Source organism: Canis lupus, chromosome 37 (genome assembly GCF_048164855.1).
Source record: "Canis lupus baileyi chromosome 37, mCanLup2.hap1, whole genome shotgun sequence".
In the NCBI taxonomy this organism is placed as follows: Eukaryota; Metazoa; Chordata; class Mammalia; order Carnivora; family Canidae; genus Canis; species Canis lupus.
Genome location: NC_132874.1, coordinates 19,006,748 through 19,030,356, shown reverse-complemented (window position 1 = coordinate 19,030,356; position 23,609 = coordinate 19,006,748). Strand labels below are relative to the sequence as shown.

The 23,609-nt window shown below is 41.7% G+C and overlaps 1 protein-coding gene and 1 pseudogene across 2 annotated transcripts in view; both read left to right on the top strand.

Annotated features, from left to right (window-relative positions):
* Nucleotides 1-21,960, top strand: part of DSP (desmoplakin) — a 45,445-nt gene extending 23,485 nt beyond the window's left edge. The window contains exons 9-24 of one of the 2 annotated variants that reach the window (XM_072813650.1): nt 600-695; nt 1,012-1,137; nt 1,466-1,618; nt 3,410-3,564; nt 5,991-6,117; nt 7,184-7,385; nt 7,624-7,847; nt 8,540-8,706; nt 9,178-9,316; nt 9,819-10,012; nt 11,247-11,409; nt 11,842-11,925; nt 13,286-13,393; nt 13,878-13,976; nt 14,718-15,215; nt 18,021-21,960. In XM_072813650.1, the coding sequence (XP_072669751.1) occupies nt 600-695; nt 1,012-1,137; nt 1,466-1,618; nt 3,410-3,564; nt 5,991-6,117; nt 7,184-7,385; nt 7,624-7,847; nt 8,540-8,706; nt 9,178-9,316; nt 9,819-10,012; nt 11,247-11,409; nt 11,842-11,925; nt 13,286-13,393; nt 13,878-13,976; nt 14,718-15,215; nt 18,021-21,272 (5,787 nt within the window). In that variant the 3' untranslated portion in view covers nt 21,273-21,960. Of the gene's footprint in view, nt 1-599; nt 696-1,011; nt 1,138-1,465; nt 1,619-3,409; nt 3,565-5,990; nt 6,118-7,183; nt 7,386-7,623; nt 7,848-8,539; nt 8,707-9,177; nt 9,317-9,818; nt 10,013-11,246; nt 11,410-11,841; nt 11,926-13,285; nt 13,394-13,877; nt 13,977-14,717; nt 17,013-18,020 lie in introns of both variants that reach the window. The other variant, XM_072813649.1, reaches the window with a different exon arrangement.
* LOC140626498 (U6 spliceosomal RNA) lies at nt 11,978-12,253 on the top strand (annotated as a pseudogene).
* Nucleotides 21,961-23,609: the final 1,649 nt, after the last annotated feature.

Here is a 23,609-nt window from a genome sequence, read left to right as displayed (position 1 = left end):
AGTGTGGAAGTAACCCTAACAATATGTAAGTGAATGAGCATGGCTGTGTTCCAATAAAACTTTATTTATAAACTCAGGTAGTGGGCCAGATGTGGCCCTTGGGTTATGGCTTGCTGACCTTTGTCCTAGGCTGCCATCTGTGGGCTGTACTCAAGGCTGGCATCAGCTGGTATGACATCAACTGGTTTGGCCATACTGTTTGTTAAAATAACAAGTATTTTCATATCAGTTGGTGAGAGTCCCTGCCTTAAGACCCTCAAGCCCTCTGCAGGGGTTCCTCGGACTTTCCCATCATCTAGCAGCTATATAGGATCAGGGTGCAGTGGAGGGGTCCTGCTCCAGTGCTACCCCTAGTGTCTGTTCTAATCCTGATTGGTCAGTAGCTATGCCATTTGAGTGCATATTTTGACTAATACTCCTAATGGTATCTATTTGCTAAAACTGGTTTTAAAGTTTAATCTCTACCATTTTCCCACTGGGAAATCTATTTTCACTTTTTAAAAATCTTTGCTTGATTTGGTATTCGAGAAAAAATGTTTCATAGCTTTCACTCTGGCTCACATATCTATCAACGAACAGCTAATGTTTTCTTGCTTCAGGCCTATATGGATACTCTTCAGACGCAGTGGAGCTGGATTCTTCAGATCACCAAATGCATTGATGTTCACCTCAAAGAAAATGCAGCCTATTTTCAGGTTTTTATGCTTTGTAGTAATTTAATTGTCGTTTAGGTCTTAATACCTTATTTTTTGAATGTATTTTTAAAAGCACTGGAAACAATCTTCAAAATATTTTATGAGTACTATTTATTGGCTTTTAGTTTAGAGGAGCATAGATTGTAGCCTGGTAACCAGTTACTCAGATTATCTCCTGCTGTCACATAAGTTAATACCGTTTCTTTAACCACCTACTAGATAGACTTCGAGAAGATAGTCCTTGACATGGAAATACTAGATGCTGCTGCTTACTGAGTTCCTTCTCATTAACATGTGATCATGCTCATCTTTATAGTTTTTTGAAGAGGCCCAGTCAACTGAAGCCTATCTGAAGGGCCTTCAGGACTCCATCAGAAAGAAGTACCCTTGTGATAAGAACATGCCCCTGCAGCGCCTACTGGAACAGATCAAGGAGCTGGAGGTATCATCACAAAACAAAAACAGAAAGAATACTGATAATTTAACAAAAGTTCCTTTGGAAAAGCATACTTCAAATTCAATCGACATAGTCTTTTCAATGATATTCTTTCCTGTCCACTTAATTCATGGCTTTGTAGCTTCCTAAGTGGCTCATTATGGAAGGTCCCTAAAGATCCTGCAGATAGAGGAATTTGTAGCTTTTTGGAGCTCGTGCTACTGTAGCAATATCTAGTCTGTCATGTCATAGCAGCTATATTAATGTCACCTGCAGTTCTTATCTGAAATTCACAGAGTATGTGATGAAAGTATGATCTTATTTGCAATTGCAGAAAGAACGAGAGAAAATCCTCGAATATAAACGTCAGGTACAGAACTTGGTAAACAAGTCTAAGAAGATCGTGCAGCTGAAACCTCGGAACCCAGACTATAGAAGCAACAAACCCATCATTCTCAGGGCTCTCTGTGACTACAAACAAGACCAGGTGTGCACTCAGTTATTCAGAATGATACAAAAGTTTTCCCTTTCTTTACATAGAGATTTTTGCCAATAGAGGGAGTAGAGTTTAATTCAGTTTTCAGTAAGCAGCATGGTAAATGTCTTTCATTTTTTGTTTTAGATTTATTTATTTATTTATTCATGATAGACATAGAGAGAGAGAGAGAGAGAGAGAGAGAGGCAGAGACACAGGCAGAGGAATAAGCAGGCTCCACGCCGGGAGCCCGACGCGGGACCCAGGACTCCAGGACCGCGCCCTGGGCCAAAGGCAGGCGCCAAACCGCTGAGCCACCCAGGGATCCCCAATGTCTTTCTTTCATACATAAAGCAGCAAGCTATGAAAATATAGCAGTTTTGTTCTGAGTTCTATCAGAGTTTTCAATAATTAGGACAGCAGTTAATTTATAGACTATTCATTTTATTTTATTTTATTTTTTAATTTAATTTTATTTATTTTATATTTTATTTTATTTTATTTATTTTATTTTTTGGTAAAGATTTTATTTATTTATTTGAGAGAACAGGAGTGGAAGGAGGGGAAGAGGCAGAGGGAAAGAGTGAAGCTCCCCAGGGGAGTGGGCGTGGGGCTAGATCCCAGGACCCTAAGATCATGACCTGAGCTGAAGGCAGACACTCAACCAACTGAACCACCCAGGTGACCCTAAACTATTCATTTTAAGTCTTAATACTTCTTTTCTTCTAATATGCAAAATGTTAACCTTTAAATCTTAAGTTTTAAAATCTTTAAATTTCTTGAAAGATCTTTAAATTTTTGACATAAAAGAAATGAGAAATGTGACCATTATGCCGCATGTGAAGTGAACATCATTGCAGATTTTCTCCAGTAACTGACCACATCAGTTCTGTGGGCTCTGGTAAATACAGGCATTCATATGGAAAGATGACTTGTTTTTACTGATTATTTATGTAATTCCCACGCTCTGATTTCTTGTAAAAATTATGGAGGATTTAAGAAATATGATTAGTTGCTTAGATAAATGTTATAAAACAATGGAATTTATTCTGGCAAAAGAAATGTTTTAAGAACTTGCATGGGGAGCAGAAATAAATTGAAGTAGAGATTGAAATATGTAAATATCAGGCTTGTTACATTTCATTAGTGAAGATAATTTTCATATTTGAAGTGTACCCATTTCAAGAAGCTATAGAATTATTATAGAAATTAAGGTGTTCAGATAGTGGAGTTAATTGAGAAAGTTATCTTTTTGGGGACCTGATGCCAGACTTTTTGTTTTTAGTTCTAAACGTTAAGAGCAAGTGAATGAGACAAGTGACTCCTGCCGTAGTAAATCTCATATGTAAAATATGAACTCACAAAGATAGGAAAGCCATGTGGTGGGTTTTTGCTTTACAAAAGGATTTCTCACTTTACTGATGGATTCCCCAGGCTGTCTTTGGAAAGTTATTCGCTGGATACACACCTTTTAGGCTCTTGTGCATTATTTAAAGCAGCAGTATTGTTGGGGTGTGTAAAGATTATCTTCATTTAAAGAAAATAATAAGGGGTGCCTGGATGGCTCAGTTAGTTAAGCATCTGACTCTTCATCTCAGCCTGAGTCTCGATCTCACAGTTGTGAGTTCAAGCCCTACATTTGGCTCCACACTGGGCTTGGAGCCTACTTTAAAAGAATAAAATGAAGAAAATAAAAGTTCAAATGGTTTGCACATTTTAATCTCTTATTTCTCTCTTTGAGAAAAAAAGATAAAAATATATACTCATGAGTAAACCTAAAACACGGGGCCACTTGCCTTACAGAAAATCGTACACAAAGGAGATGAGTGCATCCTGAAAGACAATAATGAGCGCAGCAAGTGGTATGTGACTGGTCCCGGAGGTGTGGACATGCTTGTCCCTTCTGTTGGTCTGATTATCCCTCCTCCAAATCCTCTGGCCGTAGACCTCTCATGCAAGTAAGTTGTTGAAGTTCTTAGTAGCCACAACATAAATGCAAATATGGAGAAATAGAGCAAAATCTTATATGAGAAACACAGACACACTCTTTTTCACTAAAATTCCCTCCCTTGTAAAAAGGAGCCTCAAGAAGTTCCCTTTGCTTTGTGCAACTTTATGTTGAAGGTACTATAGTTTGTATTGGAAGATAAAACAGAATGACTGTTTAGGGGGTCGGAGGAAACGATTCTTTTTTTTCAATATTAAATATTTAATATGTAAATATTAAACAATGCACTACTGCACAAGCAATGGGCCAAATAAGAAATCAAATGGCAAATCAAAGTATGTCTCAAAACAAAAGAAAAAACCCCTGCAATATTCTAAAATCTATGAGATGTAGCAAAAGCAGATGTTAGAGTGAAATTTATCTGTAAATGTTTGTATTAAAAAAAAAGTTCAAATAAATAACATTATATAACAAGGAACTAGGAAAAGAAGAAACTTAGCTGAGATTTAGTAGAGGAAGGAAAGAATAAAGAAAAATCAGAAATAAATAAAATAGAGACCAGAATAAACAATAACATAACATTGAAAGTAATTACCAGTTTTTTCCAAAAAGCAGAACAGTTGGAATGCTGTAACTGTATTAACTAAGCAAAAAAAAAAAAAAAGACTCAAAAATCAAAATGAGAAATGGAAAAGAAAACAGTATAACAGATAACCACAGAAATACATAGTATGATAACAGATTACTGTAAATATTTATATACTAACAAATCAGATAACTTAGGGGAAAAAAACCCAGATAGTTCCTAAAACTGTACAAGTTGTCAAGATTGAATCACGAATCTTGAATCCAAGTAATAGGAAATCTTCTTAGACCAATAACAAGAAGAAAATTGAATTAGGAATCAAAAATCTCTGAGCACAGAAAAGCCCAAGACTGTATGGCTTCATTGGTAAATTCTGCCAAACATTTAAAAATATATAATTCATGACAATCTTTATCAAAATCTTACAAATAATGGAATAGAGGAGGAAGCACAGTCCAAATCACTCCATGAGGCCATTAGTACCCTGACCAAAGCAGGATAAAAATACTATAAGAACAAAAGAGTCTAGTTTGTCCCATATAAATGTTGGTATTCCCACTTTCTTTTGACATCCATTTGCATTTTAAATGTTTCTCCACCCCCTCACTTTCAAACTGCAGGTGTCTTTCAGTCTAAAATGAGTCTTCTGTAGGCAGCATATAGATAGGTCTTTTTTATTTTTTTATTATTATTATTTTTTTTTACCATGCTGATACCCTATGTCTTTTGATTGGAGCATTTAGTCCATTTATATTCAAAGTAATTATTGATAGATAAGTTTTATTGCCATTTTATTGCTTGTTACTGTTTCTGGAGATTTTCTCTAATCTTTTCTTGTCTTTGTCACTTTTTGTCTCTCCTTTGCACTCAAAGAGTCTCCTTTAATATTTCTCGTGGGACTGCTTTAGTAGTCATAAACTCCTTTAGTTTTTGTTTGTCTGAGAAACTCTTTATAGCTCCTTCTATTCTGAATCGCAGCCTTGTTGGGTAAAGTATTCTTGGCTGCAGATTTTTTCCATTCAGTACTTTGAATATATCATGCCACTCCCTTCTGGCTTGCCAAGTTTCTGTTGAGAAATCTCCAGCTAACATTATGGGTTTTCCTTTGTAAGTTAAGGACTTCTTTTGTCTTGCTGCTTTTAAGATTTTTTTTTTCTTTATCACTATATTTTGTGAATTTAATTGTAGTATGTCTTGGTGTTGGCCCGCTTTTGTTGATTTTTTTGGAAGTTCTCTATGCCTCCTGGATCCGGATGTCTGTGAGGAAACAAGTCCTATCATGTATCTTGAAGGCATTGCTTCAAATTTCTTCTTCCCTTCTTAGACTATCAGTAATTTTGCAGGTAGCCACAAATATAAAACACCCTTCATATTAATACCTGCTCATCAATAAGCAGGTAAAGCATTCATTGTACAGATCATCCACGGAAGATTCTTTTCCACCTTTTATTTTGGAAATCCTCAACCACACACAAAATAGGGAAAGTAGTGTGATGAGCCCACGTGCTTACTTCCAAGCTATTACAGCTATCAGCATTCCATGACTGGTGTCTCCCTACCATTCTGCATGGTGTTAGACCTCTGTCAATTAAAAAGTTACTGACAAACAACACAATGACAAATGTATGTTTGACCCAAAGTGAATTATCTATGTTAATGGAGATCATTGAGAATGAAAAATTAATCCAGATCCAATGAAATATTGAGTGTTTGAAAAGTATATGTTTGCCTGTTACTCCGTTAGTTCTTGTTTTAGTTTTTTATGCAGTGTGTAAGCATGGCCAGGTTTCTTGTTTGGGTCAGAGTTTGGAAGCCAGGCTCCAGTGCGTTTTTCCCCTTGTGCCTTCTAGGATCGAGCAATACTACGAGGCCATCTTGGCTCTGTGGAACCAGCTGTACATCAACATGAAGAGCCTGGTGTCTTGGCACTACTGCATGATCGACATCGAGAAAATCAGAGCCATGACTATCGCCAAGGTACATCCTCAGGACTACTCTGGCTGCCTGGAGGAGGCGCTAAGCTGCTCCCTGTGGTGCTTGTTTCTGCCAGGCAGACCTTCTAGCAGTGCAGCTGATGCTTTGGTGTCTCATCAAGAGTTAGCTCAGCCTGCCTGAGAGGTTCAGGTCCATCCCATATAGAAGGGGAGAGATTCACACCTGGCTGGTCCGGTACAAACAGAAATACTAATTCAAGTTGTCTGACAAGCCAGAAGTACTCACAAAAAAGGCAGACAGTCCTGTAATACTCTGGATCTCATTCTCCTTTGATGTAATGGAAAGCTAGGTCACAAATTATTAACTGGATATCGCAGAAGTAAAAGGTGGGATAGAATTCGTGGAATAATACCCAAAGCATTAGTTCTCTAGATCCATGGTTTTCAAGTTGTGGTAAGAATCCCAGCTTTAGGGGGGTCCCCTAGGGATGACAGGACCAGCAGAGAGGAGAGAGGCACAGAATGTATAAATCTGGGGCTCCCCTTTACTCCCCATTTTCTGTTTTCAATCAGGGCAGCTTTGCTGTGATCTGCTTTAGATTTGCAACTTCTGAGCAATATTTCCTTTGACAAATTCTGTAGGAAGAAAATAGGCAACCCACTGCTGTGGCTCTTAGAAGCAATCTTGGAGTTCTCAAGTACATATATATATATATATATATATGTGTATATATATATATATATATATATATATAATATATATTTTAAAGATTTATTTATTTATTTTAGAAAGTGAGAGAGAGAGAAAGACCAAAGACGGGAAGGAGCAGAGGGAGAGGGAGAGAGAATCTCAGGTGGACTCTGCACTAAGCTTGGAGCCTGACTCAGGACTCAGTCTCACAACCTTAAGATCATGACCTGAGCTGAAACCAAGAGTCAGATGCTTAACCGACTGTGCCACCCAGGAGCCCCAAAGACCTTTTATTTTATGTCTCAGTGGACCTTTGACAAGGATTGCCGTAAGCCCCCTCTAGCCGAGGGTGTTTGGGGGCTCTCTTGTCGGTCATGCTATGGGAGTAATCAGACACTCCTGCCTGTTTCACTTCCAGCTGAAAACGATGCGTCAGGAAGATTACATGAAGACGATATCGGACCTTGAGCTGCATTACCAAGAGTTCATTAGAAACAGCCAGGGCTCCGAGATGTTTGGAGATGATGACAAACGGAAGATGCAGTCTCAGTTCACGGATGCCCAGAAGCACTACCAGACCCTGGTCATTCAGCTCCCTGGCCACCCCCAGCACCAGACAGGTTGGGAGCGTCTTTCTCCTTATATCAGCCACACACACACAGCTTTAGCAGAAAGCAGTTTGCATACAACTATTTTCAGAATCATTTCTTTGAAAAATAACATAGCAAAAGTCATCTATACATTTTCAGAATCAAATCAAAGGAGGGAGCTATAGTTCATTGCAGTAGGGAGGTTGAGGCCAAGTACCCTTCCAGGTAGAAATTCTCTGATTTTTGTGGCCCTAACATATTTTTACAGTAACCACAACTGAAATCACTCATAGTTCCTGCCAAGATGTCAACCATAATAAAGTGATTGAAACCAACAGAGAGAGTGACAAGCAGGAAACGTGGATGCTGATGGAGCTTCAGAAGGTTCGCAGGCAGATGGAGCTCTGTGAAGGCAGAATGACCCTTAAAAACCTTCTTCTGGCAGACCAGGGGTCTACACACCACATTACAGTGAAAATAAATGAGCTAAAGGTAGGTGTCCAAGTGCTATTTTGCCCGATTCCAGCTCTATTTGTGTATCTGCAAATTAATTTAAAAACCTCCTGGTTTAAATATAGACAAGAAGCACTAATTTCTAAGAAATGGAAATTAGTCCTGCTTCTGGCAGGATTTCCTTTTTTCTTTCCCATGCTTCCAAATTTGTAGAAGGTTACTAGGCTGGGGACTAAGCCACTTTTGTGTTGACTTGTGGGTTGCTGAATCAGGCTACTGTGTTTTCCCTTTGTGCGACATAGTACTGTGTTCATTTTTAAAATTTTCGTAAACATTAATCTGGTTGCTTCTTGAAGCCACCTATGATACAGGCTAAACAGGTAGAATTATTTTTATTTATACGTAGGAGACTGACACGGAGGGACTTGATGGGGTGGGGGTAAAAACTCAAAGTCCTTGACAGAGCTGGGGCTACAGCCCTTTCAACTCCCCACTCCGTGATCTTTTCTGCTAAGTCACACCTGGGCACCACGGGCAGATGCATGATCTCTATCCTAAGTAAGAGGGCCACATTTACACAGTACGGTTAAGGCCTCCCTGAAGAAGGAGATGAAATACCCACTCTGTCTCTTTTCCATTCAGTGGCTTGCTGGAGACCAAAAAAAAAAAAAAAAAAAATGATCATAAGAATCACACAGCTAACCCCAGCACTTTCCTTCTTTTTTGAACAGAGTGTGCAGAATGATTCCCAAGCAATCGCTGAAGTTCTCAACCAGCTTAAAGATATGCTGGCTAACTTCAGAGGCTCAGAAAAATACTGCTATTTACAGAATGAGGTATTTGGACTGTTCCAGAAACTGGAAAACATCAACGGTGTTACAGATGGCTACTTAAATAGGTAAACACGACCGAATCTCAAGACGTTTTGCTTTCCTCAAGCTTCATTTTGTCAGACTGTGTTGGCTTTCTCTGCTCGACTCACTGCAGCCTTGCCTTCTTCCAGTTTTCTGTGTTCTTACTTACATTCTTCTGAGCTCTTGAGAGAGGGGCTCTAGCCTAGGCGTTAACTCCACCGTGGTGAAATCTCACATATCTTACAGCTAAAGGCATATGCTTGTAAGAGCCTGGACTTCGAAATCTTTAGTTAATTCAGAATGGCTGTCTGAATCATGATGCAGGGGTCAGGGGGGTGGATTGGAGTTTGTGGGGTCAGGGATGGGGGGCGGAGTTTATTGCTCCTGCAGCTTGTAAAATAGGCAGAGTAAATTTTTATTGGCTTTAACATTTTTTTGTTAATTGTGGCCAGGGCCAGATGTTCAAAGTCTAATTGTGTCACTGGCGATGCTATTGGCCTCTTTGCTCTTTACAGCTTATGCACAGTGAGAGCTCTGCTCCAGGCTATCCTGCAGACAGAAGACATGTTGAAGGTGTATGAAGCCAGACTCACCGAAGAGGAAACCGTGTACCTGGATCTGGATAAAGTGGAAGCTTACCGCTGTGGACTGAAGGTAACCGGAAGTTGTATTCAGTCATCACAGTGCCCCGGCTTATGGGAAATAATGCAGGGCTGTTCAGTCCCCAATCCTGAGGCTTTAGTAAATTTTTGTGAGTTTGAAGGATTACTGGATTTCATTGGTCGCACATGGTTGATGGCTGTCGTTATCTCTAGGACATTGTTTTCTAGAGGGTGCTAGCAGGAACTATATGCAAAGCTGATTTGTAATGAGATTAGTTTGAGGAATGCAGAGTTGAATATAATTAAACTGGATTCTTTACTACAGGACTTCTCTTCCTCTTCAGTACATTCTTATGCATTATAATTATTCAGGAATGGAATAGAGTATGGTATTTAGCATTTCTCAAACAAACTTACAAGTTGCATCTTTTATTAATGTGGTAGCCTAAGGAACTAGATTATGGACGTAAATATTGGAAATGCAATCAGTAGATATATTTTCCTGGATTGATTATTACAAGAGATTAATCTGTACTTTTTGTCTCTTGTGACAGAAAATAAAGAATGACTTGAACTTGAAGAAGTCACTGTTGGCCACCATGAAGACGGAGCTGCAGAAAGCCCAGCAGATCCACTCCCAGACTTCACAGCAGTATCCTCTCTATGACCTGGATCTGGGCAAATTCAGTGACAAAGTCACACAGCTGACAGACCGCTGGCAAAAAATAGATAAACAGATAGACTACAGGTGTGCCAACCTTTTCCCTTACTTTCTTCCCATTTGGTTGTTCCAGGATAATGTTACTATAAAAGTAGTGGTTTGGTTTAGAGTGTAAGTTAGGCATAAGAGGTGCTTTGTTCACGGACTGCCTGGAGGTAGCTTTGTTGGAAATGGGAAGTGGGTACGTCACAATAGATGAGCTGCTTAAACTAACCTGTACCAGGTGCTCCCCAGGCTCTTAGGAAAAAGTGGAAGCCATTGATCAGGCTCTTTTGGGGCCCTCTAGAAAGACTTGTTAGTACTGTTGAAGAGAGTAGATGCTTTGAGTGAGTGTTCTTCTGAAATTTAAGAAAATTAAATACTATACAAAAGAAATAAGTGCCTTATTCCAAATGAGAGTTTAAAAGCATCCTGAATTTTTATGTAATTCCTTTTACTACTTTTATCAAACATCTTTATTGATTAAAAAAAAAAATTCCAAACATCTTTATTGGTAATTAACTCATATGTCATATAATTTATCCATTGAAAGTGTATAGTCCAATGGATTTTATTTTAGTGTATCAGAAAGGTGTAACCATCACCAGAATCTATGTCTACAACATTTTCTTTATCCTAAAAAAGTGCCCCATCCTCACTAGCAGTCACTCCCCATTAACTCCCAACCCTTTGCCCCAAGCAACCACCAGTCTTCCCTCTGTCTCTGTAGGTTTGTCTATTTCAGACTTTTCGTATGAATGGAATCAAACAATATGGAATCCTTTGTCACTTTTTCCCACCCAGTACAATGTTTTCAAGGTTCCTCCATGGTGTAGCATGTGTCAGTAGTTAATTCCTTTTTATGACTGAATGATACTCTATCATATGGCTATACTACATTTCCTTTATTCCTTCATCTATTGATGATTCTTGGCCATCATGAAAGATGTCACTGGGAACATTCATATATAACTTTTTTTTTAAGATTTTATTTATTTATTCATGAGAGACACAGAGAGGGAGGCAGAGACATAGGCGGCGGTAGGAGAAGCAGTGGGACTTGATCCTGGGACTCTGGGATCATACCCTGTGCTGAAGGCAGACACTCAACCACTGAGCCACCCAGCCATCCCCAAATATAACTTTTCGTACGGATGTGTGTTTTCAGTTCTCCTGAGTGTGCAGCAAGTGGAATTACTGGGTGATACCATGTAATAACTGTTTCATACTTTCAGGAATGATAGCATTGCTTTAGTAATTTTATCATATCTGTTTTCTCCAGATTGTGGGACCTGGAGAAACAAATCAAGCAACTGAAGAATTACCGCGATAACTATCAGGCTTTCTGCAAGTGGCTCTACGATGCCAAACGCCGCCAGGATTCCTTAGAATCCATGAAGTTTGGTGACTCTAACACGGTCATGCGATTTTTAAATGAGCAGAAGGTACAACCCAATTTGTCATTCCCTTAGATAACACTGGGTGTAAGCTGTATTTTCCTCTGGTTTTCATAGCAGTGCCTAGGTTCAAAATGATATTTAATATTACTAGTTCATTTTGTGAATGCTTGCATAGAGCCCCAAGGGGAAAAAAAAAACAATTGTTATATTTACAAAAAAATCATTTAAGAATGTAGAAATAATGTAACATTGTGGTAAAGAGCATAGATTAGAAAGTTTCCTTTTAGAGAAAAATTGAAGAGCGTGCTTCTTTTTTGAATAGAAAACACGCTCATCTCCTAAGATTTAACTGTGAGAATGTGAGGTTACTGAATGTATTAATAGACTGAGGAAAAACAGTTATTCAACAATGAAATAACATTTATGTAAAATTATTTTTCCACTTTGGTGTTTATAAATATTTTATTTTCTGTGTAGAACTTGCACAATGAAATATGTGGCAAGCGAGATAAATCAGAAGAAGTACAAAAAATTGCTGAACTTTGTGCAAATTCGATTAAGGTATGTTGGTTTCACAAAGAATGTTGGGATTTCGTCAAGAATAATATTGACTGTGCTTGCTTCGGCAGCACATATACTGAAATTAGAATGATACAGAGAGGGATGCCTGGATGGCTCAGCAGTTGAGCATCTGCCTTCGGCTTGGGTATGATCCTGGGCTCCCTGCATGGAGCCTGCTTCTCCCTCTGCCTGTCTCTCTCTGTGTCTCTTATGAATAAATAAACAAAATCTTTAAAAAATAAAACAAAAACAAAGTATGATCCAGAGAATACTAGCACGGTTCTTGCATAAAGATGCCATGCAAATTAGTGAAATGTACCATTATATTAAAACATATAATATTAAGTGCATTATTTTTATGATTTACTTTATTTTATTTTATTTTTTTTAAATTTTATTTATTTATGATAGTCACATAGAGAGAGAGAGAGAGGCAGAGACACAGGCAGAGGGAGAAGCAGGCTCTACACACCGGGAGCCCGACGTGGGATTCGATCCCGGGTCTCCAGGATCGCGCCCCGGGCCAAAGGCAGGCGCCAAACCGCTGCGCCACCCAGGGATCCCTATGATTTACTTTAAAGAGCATAAACCTCTGTATTTTAGAGGGGTTTTTTGTTTGTTTTAGAGAGAGCACTGGTGTGCATGTGTATGAGCAGGGCGTAGGGCAGAGGGCAAGGAAAATATCTCAAGCTGACTCCACACTGAGCACGAAACCCAATGTGGGGCTCAGTCTCATGACCCCCAGATCATGACCTGAGCCAAAAATCAAGAGTTTGAGTGCTTAACTGACTGAGCCACCCAGGCTCCCCAATGACTATAAACTTCTTGAGGATAGCAGTTATGGCTTTTGTGTCTTCTCTCCTGAACAAACTGTAAAAAGTTTGTTATGCATTTACTTGAATTCATTGCACATTGGCAGTTATCTGTGGGAATGGGCTGGTCTTCATTCTTTACACTGATAGTATGTGCAAAAATCTTCATTTAGTGTATAAAGATGTACTACTTAGTGTACTAATGTGATATTAGCTACTTGGACACTATCAGTACATGATAGCCTTTGGGGTTGTCATTAGAAATACAGCTAGATGGGACGCCGGGGTGGCTCAGCAGTTTAGCACCTGCCTTAGGCCCAGGGCATAATTCTGGATTCCCAGGATCGAGTCCCACATCAGGCTCCCTAGGTGGAGCCTGCTTCTCCCTCTGCCTGTGTCTCTGCCTCTCTCTCTCTCTGTGTCTCATGAATAAATCTTAAAAAAAGAAAAGAAATACAGCTAGATGATTTAAAGCCATGGAATCGTAGCTGTCAAAGACTCTTTCAAGTCTATTAAGTATGTTTATCTTAAGCTTTTTTATTGAGCAGGATTATGAACTCCAGCTGGCATCGTACACCTCAGGACTGGAAACTCTCCTGAACATACCTATCAAGAGAACCATGGTTCAGTCTCCCTCTGGGGTGATTCTGCAAGAGGTAGATATGTCATGACATATTTCTTAATGCCCCTCCTGCATCTTCTCTTTTCTCTGCCTGCTTCCCGTCTTCCCTGCAGACTCTGAATTCACCCCTTAGAGGGTATCCACTCAAAACAGGCTTAATAGCAGGTTATGCTCCCTTATGCATTTTAGGAAATGGTCAGTGGGAGTCTGAATCTATTGTATATATGCTAGAATGTTTGCAGAAACTGGACTGAAATTTGAGATTAATGAGAGAGGCTTTTCAAAAGTGGAAAATGTGTAGTAGGTCTTTAAAAGACAGCTTCTTTCTAAAGGTGTGAGCATTACTTATCTGGTAGCTTAGGAGAAACAACCTAGAGTCATTAGGTTGGAATACACTGTTATCAGCCCTTTGCTTTCTTATACTTCTAGATTTTGGGATTAGCACACATGAATGAAAGGAATTCACTCTTTATAGTTTCAAGTTTAAATTATAATTTTTTTCACTCCTTTTTTGCAAGGCTGCAGATTTGCACGCTCGGTACATAGAACTACTTACAAGGTCTGGAGACTATTATAGATTCTTAAGTGAGATGCTGAAGAGTTTGGAAGATCTGAAGGTAATTTACTTACTTTATTTCCTTGGCAAATCAGAAAAGAAATGCAATAGAACCTTATTATTACTGCCTCATTATAACCTGGATTTAGACATACTCACTGGTACACACTCACTGGTATATAGTTTGTTCACAAGTCATGTGGTAGTTCTGTGATCCGGGATACTGCTCTGATTGGAGTTAAGTAATATTTATAAAATTCTAGCTCCTTTACCTTATGAAAAAAGCTAATTTCATTTACTGTTTGGTCAAGGAATGTGCTTTATTTGTTTGTATGTTAAATTAAGGAAGAAAACATCCTGGACTGGTTGGATTTGGATTTTAATTTTAGGTTGAGTAATTATTTATTCCTCATTTCTAACACATGCCTTGAGTTTAGATGGAAACTTTGTATCTTGATACAAAGGAAACATAATTTATGAAACCTCAAGCTTTTCATCTTGGAAGAAATTACCTCATTTACGGATGAGGCAGGGGAAAACGCAAAGGTTGTACCATGTGCTAAGATCATACAGTTGATGGAAGAATTATGAAGAGAATACAGATTTTATGAATTTTTGTCTAGTAACTTGTGCCTCGTATCACTCTTTATATGTGTGCTTATGTGCGTGTGGTGTGTGCATGTGCACGTGCAGGCATGTAGAGAGAACTGAGAGAGCACGTGGTGGTCTGGGAGGGGAGAAGTCCTTTCTTATGGCCTGAGATGTGTTCTTTTCAACACAATTTTTGCTTTCATTTCCGCAGCTGAAAAATACCAAGATTGAAGTTTTGGAAGAGGAGCTCAGACTGGCCCGAGATGCCAACTCTGAAAACTGCAACAAGAACAAATTTCTGGATCAGAACCTACAGAAATACCAGGCGGAATGTTCCCAGTTCAAAGCCAAGCTTGTGAGCCTGGAAGAGCTGAAGAGGCAGGCGGAGCTGGACGGAAAGTCAGCGAAGCAAAACCTGGACAAGTGCTACGGCCAAATAAAGGAACTCAACGAGAAGATCACGAGGCTGACTTACGAGATCGAAGATGAGAAGCGAAGAAGGAAGGCCGTGGAAGACAGGTTTGACCAGCAGAAGAATGACTATGACCAGCTGCAGAAGGCGAGGCAGTGTGAGAAGGAGAGCCTTGGCTGGCAGAAAATGGAGTCTGAGAAAGCCATCAAAGAGAAGGAGTACGAGATAGAAAGGTTGAGGGTTCTTCTGCAGGAGGAGGGCACCCGGAAGAGAGAATATGAAAATGAGCTGGCAAAGGTAAGAAACCACTATAATGAGGAGATGAGTAATTTAAGGAACAAGTATGAAACAGAGATTAACATTACGAAGACCACCATCAAGGAGATATCCATGCAAAAAGAGGACGATTCCAAGAATCTTAGAAACCAGCTTGATCGACTGTCAAGGGAAAATCGAGATCTGAAGGATGAAATTGTCAGGCTCAATGACAGCATCCTGCAGACCACGGAGCAGCGGAGGCGGGCGGAGGAAGATGCCCTGCAGCAGAAAGCATGTGGCTCCGAGATGCTGCAAAAGAAGCAGCATCTGGAGATCGAGCTTAAGCAGGTCATCCAGCAGCGCTCTGAGGACAACGCGAGACACAAGCAGTCCCTGGAGGAGGCTGCAAAGACCATTCAGGACAAAAACAAGGAGATCGAGAGACTCAAAGCTGAGTTTCAGGAGGAGGCCAAGCGCCGCTGGGAATATGAGAATGAACTGGCTAAGGTAAGGAACAATTACGATGAGGAAATCATTAGCTTAAAAAACCAGTTCGAGACGGAGATCAACATCACCAAGACAACCATCCACCAGCTGACCAGGCAGAAGGAGGAGGACACCAGTGGCTACCGAGCCCAGATAGACCACCTCACCCGGGAAAACCGGAGCCTGTCAGAGGAAGTCAAACGGCTGAAGAACACTTTGGCCCAGACCACGGAGAATCTCAGGAGGGTGGAAGAAAACGCCCAGCAGCAAAAGGCCACCGGCACCGAAGTGTCTCAGAGGAAACAGCAGCTGGAGATCGAGCTGCGGCAGGTCACTCAGATGCGCACAGAGGAGAGCATGAGATACAAGCAGTCGCTTGACGACGCTGCCAAGACGATCCAGGACAAGAACAAGGAGATAGAGAGGCTGAAACAATTGATCGAGACGGAAACGAGTGCGCGCAAGTGCCTGGAAGAGGAGAACGCTAAGTTGCAGAGGACGCAGTATGAGCTGCAGAAAGCAAACAACAGCGCCACGGAGACTATAAGCAAACTGAAGGTTCAGGAGCAGGAGCTCACGCGCCTGCGGATCGACTACGAGAGGGTCTCCCAGGAGAGGACGGTGAAGGACCAGGACATTGTGCGATTCCAGAGCTCGCTGAAGGACCTGCAGCTGCAGAAGCAGAAGGTGGAAGAGGAGCTGAACCGGCTGAGGAGGACTGCGTCGGAAGACTCGTCAAAAAGGAAGAAGCTGGAGGACGAGCTGGAAGGCATGAGGAGGTCTCTGAAGGAGCAGGCGATAAAAATCACCAGTCTGACCCAGCAGCTGGAGCAGGCCTCCATCGTCAAGAAACGCAGCGAGGATGATCTCCGGCAGCAGAGGGACGTGCTGGACGGCCACCTGAGGGACAAGCAGAGGACCCAGGAGGAGCTGAGAAGGCTCTCCTCGGAGGTCGAGGCCCTGAGGCGGCAGCTGCTCCAGGAGCAGGAAAATGTCAAGCAGGCTCACCTGCGGAACGAGCATTTCCAGAAGGCGATAGAGGAAAAGAGTAGGAGCTTGAACGAAAGCAAAATCGAGATCGAGAGGCTGCAGTCTCTCACGGAGAACCTGACCAAGGAGCACTTGATGTTGGAGGAAGAGCTTCGGAACCTCAGGCTGGAATACGACGACCTCAGGAGGAGCCGGAGTGAGGCGGATAGCGATAAAAACACAACCATCTCTGAACTCAGGAGCCAGCTGCAGATCAGCAACAACCGGACCCTGGAACTGCAGGGGCTGATTAATGATTTACAGAGAGAGAGGGAAAATTTGAGACAGGAAATTGAGAAATTCCAAAAGCAGGCTTTGGAGGTATTCACAAATATTTGATCACAGCTTCACTGTCTTTCAAATAATTTGCTGCTCTTTCTTCTAGTCTCACCTGTGCTCCTGCTGCTGGGACTGGATGCTCACAGAAAATCTGAGTTTTTTTCTTACTGCTGTGCTAACATCTGTCATAACCCAGGCCGCTGCTTTAAAGTAATTTCAGTGCTGTTTGCCGTTCTGTTCTGTCCCTGCATCGACGTCGATCTGCGTGTAACTTCTGTTTGGCCATGCTTTTCGAACATTAGCACGAGTATGACACCTCGGAGCTTGTCCTCTTGTATGTTCCACTCTATTTTCTAGAAGATAGCTCTTAGTGAGCTATGAACTGCATTTTTAATGAACATTTTTCTAAGTAAAAGCCATATGAAAGGGGCTTTTTCTGCAGTTTTAAAATCACCTTTTTCTTTCTTGCTTACGTGATTTTTCTGCATGCATTTTCCTGCATTAATTATTCTATTCCCTTTTGATCACAACCCTAATATGTTTCTTTTTGTTTGCCTTCTCTTTTTTTAACCCCTAATTTAAAAAAATACCTCTTTTAAGTTCTAATTTGATTTCTATAGACAATATTTGTGTGGAGCTGGGTGTGGGATCCATATACGTCTATGGATTTATTTTGCTTTATTGTACATACTAGTATAGATAAAACAGGTGAGATGTAGGTGTAGCAGGTGTGATAACCTAAAACAAAACTCCCTGTATTTTTTCAAACCATAATTATTGTTAGGAATAAGAGAGGTCTACGACTTCTCCTAGTTCCTTAAAAACATAGTATGAAGCCATTTATCAAAGTGGCAGCATATATCTATAGAATTTTTTTCCCATAAAGTAATTAGATAACAAACTAGCAGTGTATCCAGGGAACACAGATGAAGGGCAAATAAATGAATACGTTTTTTTTTTTTTTAAATGTGGGGAAAGAAGTTGAATTATGATCGCCATATGATATAATCAAAACATTATTCTTCCCATTTCTTTCTTTTTAAATTCCAGGCATCTAATAGGATTCAGGAATCAAAGAACCAGTGCACTCAGGTGGTGCAGGAAAGAGAGAGCCTCCTAGTGAAAATCAAAGTTCTGGAGCAGGACAAGAGCAGGCTGCAGAGGCTGGAGGATGAGCTCACTCGCCTGAAGGCCACACTAGAGGCCGAAAGCAGGGTGAAACAACGCCTGGAGTGTGAGAAACAGCAAATCCAGAATGACCTCAATCAGTGGAAAACCCAGTATTCCCGCAAGGAAGAGACCATTAGGAAGATCGAGTCGGAAAGAGAGAAGAGTGAGAGAGAGAAGAACAGCTTTAGGAGTGAGATCGAAAGACTGCAGGCAGAGATCAAGAGGATCGAGGAGCGTTACAGGCGCAAGTTGGAGGATTCGACCAGGGAGACGCAGTCGCAGTTGGAAACCGAACGCTCCCGCCTTCAGAGGGAAATCGACAAGCTCAAGCAGCGCCCCTACGGGTCCCATCGGGAGACCCAGACGGAGTACGAGTGGACAGTTGACTCCTCCAAGCTGGTGTTCGATGGGCTGAGGAAGAAGGTGACGGCGATGCAGCTCTATGAGTGCCAGCTGATTGACAAGACAACCTTGGACAAACTGTTGAAAGGGAAAAAATCAGTGGAAGAAGTTGCTTCTGAAATCCAGCCTTTCCTTCGGGGTGCCGGAGCGATCGCCGGAGCCTCTGCCTCCCCTAAGGAAAAGTACTCTCTAGTAGAGGCCAAGAGAAAGAAGTTAATCACCCCGGAGTCCACAGTCATGCTCCTGGAGGCCCAGGCAGCTACAGGCGGTATCATCGACCCCCACAGGAACGAGAAGCTGACTGTTGACAATGCAATCGCTCGGGACCTCATTGACTTCGATGACCGTCAGCAGATATACACAGCAGAGAAAGCGGTCACAGGTTTCGATGATCCGTTTTCGGGCAAGACAGTATCTGTTTCGGAAGCCATCAAGAAAAATTTGATCGACAGAGAAACCGGCATGCGCCTGCTGGAAGCCCAGATTGCCTCAGGAGGTGTAGTGGACCCCGTGAATAGTGTCTTTTTGCCAAAAGATGTAGCACTGGCCCGCGGACTGATTGACAGAGATCTGTATCGGTCCCTGAATGATCCCCGAGATAGTCAGAAAAACTTTGTGGATCCAGTCACCAAAAAGAAAGTCAGTTACATGCAGCTGAGGGAACGGTGTAGAATCGAACCACACACCGGCCTGCTCTTGCTGTCGGTGCAGAAGAGAAGTATGTCCTTCCAAGGAATCAGACAACAGGTGACCGTCTCTGAGCTGGTCGATTCTGGCATATTGAGACCATCCACTGTAAACGAACTGGAATCAGGTCAGATTTCTTATGATGAGGTTGGTGAGAGAATTAAAGACTTCCTTCAGGGTTCAAGTTGCATAGCAGGCATATACAATGAAACCACGAAACAGAAGCTTGGCATTTATGAGGCCATGAAAATTGGCTTGGTCCGACCTGGTACTGCTCTGGAGTTGCTGGAAGCCCAAGCAGCCACTGGCTTTATAGTGGATCCTGTTAGCAACCTGAGGTTGCCGGTGGAGGAAGCCTACAAAAGAGGCCTGGTGGGTATTGAGTTCAAAGAGAAGCTCCTGTCTGCGGAACGAGCTGTCACGGGGTATAACGATCCTGAAACAGGAAACATCATCTCTTTGTTCCAAGCCATGAACAAGGAACTCATCGAAAAGGGCCACGGCATTCGTTTGTTGGAAGCACAGATCGCAACAGGTGGGATCATCGACCCGAAGGAGAGCCATCGGTTGCCAGTTGACATGGCATACAAAAGGGGCTACTTTAATGAGGAGCTCAGTGAAATTCTCTCAGACCCAAGTGATGATACAAAAGGGTTTTTTGACCCCAACACAGAAGAAAATCTGACCTATCTGCAACTAAAAGAAAGATGTATCAAGGATGATGAGACAGGGCTCTGTCTTCTGCCCTTGAAAGAAAAGAAGAAGGAGGTCCAGACATCACAAAAGAATACCCTCAGGAAGCGTAGAGTAGTCATTGTTGACCCAGAAACCAACAAGGAGATGTCTGTTCAGGAGGCCTATAAGAAGGGCCTCATTGATTACGAAACCTTCAAAGAACTGTGTGAGCAGGAGTGTGAGTGGGAAGAAATAACCATCACTGGATCTGACGGCTCCACCAGGGTGGTCCTGGTCGATAGGAAGACAGGCAGTCAGTATGATATTCAAGATGCCATTGACAAGGGCCTCATTGACAGGAAGTTCTTTGATCAGTACCGATCTGGCAGCCTCAGCCTCACTCAGTTTGCTGATATGATCTCCTTGAAAAATGGCATCGGCAACAGCGGTGGCATTGGTGCTAGTAGCATCAGCGATGATGTTTTTAGCAACTCCCGACACGAGTCCCTAAGTAAGATTTCTACCATATCCAGTGTCAGGAACATAACCATCAGGAGTAGCTCTCTGTCTGACCCCCTGGAAGAATTGAGCCCCATTGCCGCCATCTTTGACACAGAAAACTTAGAGAAGATCTCCATTACGGAAGGAATAGAGAGGGGCATTGTCGATAGCATCACCGGTCAGAGGCTCCTGGAGGCTCAGGCCTGCACAGGTGGCATCATCCACCCAACCAGCGGTCAGAAGCTGTCACTTCAGGATGCAGTCTCCCAGGGCCTGATTGACCAAGATATGGCCACCAGGCTGAAGCCCGCTCAGAAAGCCTTCATTGGCTTCGAAGGCGTGAAGGGAAAGAAGAAGATGTCAGCCGCAGAGGCAGTGAAAGAAAAATGGCTCCCCTATGAGGCAGGTCAGCGCTTCCTGGAGTTCCAGTACCTCACTGGGGGCCTTGTTGATCCGGAAGTACATGGGAGGATAAGCACGGAAGAAGCCATCAGGAAGGGGTTCATCGACGGCAGAGCAGCTCAAAGGCTGCAAGACACCAGCACCTATGCCAAAATCCTGACCTGCCCCAAAACCAAATTGAAAATCTCCTATAAGGATGCCATGAATCGCTCCATGGTGGAAGATATCACCGGCCTTCGCCTCCTGGAGGCCGCCTCTGTTTCGTCTAAGGGCTTGCCTAGCCCTTACAACATGTCTTCTGCCCCAGGCTCCCGCTCCGGATCCCGCTCTGGCTCCCGCTCTGGATCCCGCTCCGGCTCTCGCTCTGGTTCCCGCAGTGGGTCCCGGAGAGGAAGCTTTGATGCAACTGGGAATGCCTCCTACTCTTACTCCTACTCCTTTAGCAGTAGCTCTATTGGGCACTAGTGGTCAGTTGTTATTTCCTTGGCTTTGTTTATGTGAATTTTTCACTTTACTAAATACTAACAAAAGGCAAATACTATAGTGCTTGCAGTATAGTGATAGAGCTTTCTATGATTAAGAAGACATAACCCTGGCCGAAATCAAATAGTAAAGGCTCTTCTGGCTTTTTCTCTCCTTAGCTCACCCGGAGTATGTCACGCAGTGGCTGTAGTGTGTATGAAGCGGTAATCAGTTGTAAGGATAGCACAAATTGAATCTGAGTTTGTTCCTTCTATGTTTCGATTTTTGATCGATTCTTGTACTTCTTTTGGCCTATAATCCAGATTTCTATTCTTGAAGATGAAATTAAGCTGATCATTGATGTTTTAGTCATCATTCTGTGTCTCATCTAAATATTTCCATTTTCTGTATTAGGAGCAAATTCTTCCTCCCATTCTCCCTAGAATACTCCACCCCAAACGTTTTGGAATGAGTCTCCTTTAGTCTTAGATTGTGGATTGTGTAACCCATATACTCTTAAATGCACTTGTTTGGTTTGGTCTTAATTTGACTATATGTGCATGATAGCAGCAATCTTTGCTTTTCTTTGGTCAAAGTTTTCTGTTTATTTTGCTTGTCATTTACTATGTACTTTAAAAAGGTGTCTTTATGAAGTTTGCTATTCTGGCAATAAACTTTTAGACTTTTGAAATTTTTGCGTTTTCATTTCATACTTTTATACACACAAGGTATTTATCAGCATAGTTCTGCTCATTGTAAAAGATGTCCAAAACTTCTGTTTACCAAGTACCTATTAAGAAAGACCATTAAAAAAAAACTATTTTAGTTCTGAATTCTTGCTGGAAGTTGCTCTTTTGTAGTTTCTTTGACATTTCTCAAGTCCCCCTGGTGTGTCAGGTGGAGTTCTCGGAAAGAACCCTGTGTAAAGAGGCCAGGCCATACGTCAATACCCAGTTCTTGTTTATTCTGGTCAATAAGTTCTAAGTAGCATGGGCAAAAGTCACCATAATACCACTAAAAAAATGAAGTGCCTTAGATAGATTCCATTTTGAATATTCTCCAGATACGTGGGATTTCATTTTGTCCCCTAAGAGGAAAGAATTGTCCTTGAATCTATAAAAATGAATCCTGGTGTGGTTTTGGCTCTTTGTTGAAAGACAATGAGATATAAGCCTGCTCTTTGTATGAAAGAGAAGCTTTTGAAATTCAGACATTTGTCATTAAATCAACATGACCTTTCTGAATACTTATTATGTCTAGTTGTTAGGCTGGGTACTATGAGGATTCGATAGACTTTACCAGCCCCCCCTAACTTCAAAACATTTATAGTCTAGGTGGGACAGGAAACACATAAAAAGCAATCAGAGGGGGCAGCCCTGGTGGCTCAGCGGTTTAGCACCGCCTTCGACCCTGGTTGTGATCCTGGAGACCCGGGATCGAGTCCCATGTCGGGCTCCCTGCATGGAGCCTGCCTCTGCCTCTCCCTCTGTGTCTCTGCCTCTCTCTCTCTCTGTGTCTCTCATGAATAAAAAAAAAAAAAAGCAATCAGAGGGACAACCTTCATATATCAGCAGTATGTATTAATCAAACATTTTATGGTACAGATCAGAAAGTAAGAAAACAAGTGAAATGCTAATGGTGAAGAACAAAAAAGATCATATGTAAGGTAATACTTAAATTATTGGGGGCTTTTTGGACTTCGGACGAAACCAGCATTCATTTCTTGTCTCCCCTCCTTTTCTTCTCCTTTCTCCTCTCCCAATCTGGAGGACTTATAATTAACATCATTCACTAAGTATTGAGTTCTGTGTGCTACACATTGTGCCAGAAGCTATGGATCCCATGGTAGAGACACATGGTACAAAAATAGCCCCCCCCCCCAAAAAAAAAAATAAAAGGAAGAGAAAAATAAGTGGTAAGCGCTGTGCTGGGCAAAATGAAGAAAGATTTTCGTATTAGAGCTAGGAGACTGTCGGTTAGCTTGGGCTGCCATAAGAAGATGCACAGACCATGTGAGTTAAATTCATGTTTTCATAGTTGCAGAGGCCAAGACCAAGGTAGTCTTAGGTTGGTTGCTAGTGAAAGCACTCTTTTTGGATTGTAGGTAGTAAGGGGTACGGAAGGAGCTCTGGTGTGTCTTAGAAGGACTTGAATATTATCACACTAGAGCTCCATCTTTATGACCTCATTTAACTTTACCTCCTTATAGTCCCTATCCCCAAATACAGTTACGTTAGGTGTTAGAGCTCCAACATGAATTGGGGTGGGGATGGGGACGACACACAATTCAGCCTATAATAGAATCCTAGAACAGGTCAGAAGTCCCTAGAAAAATGGTAA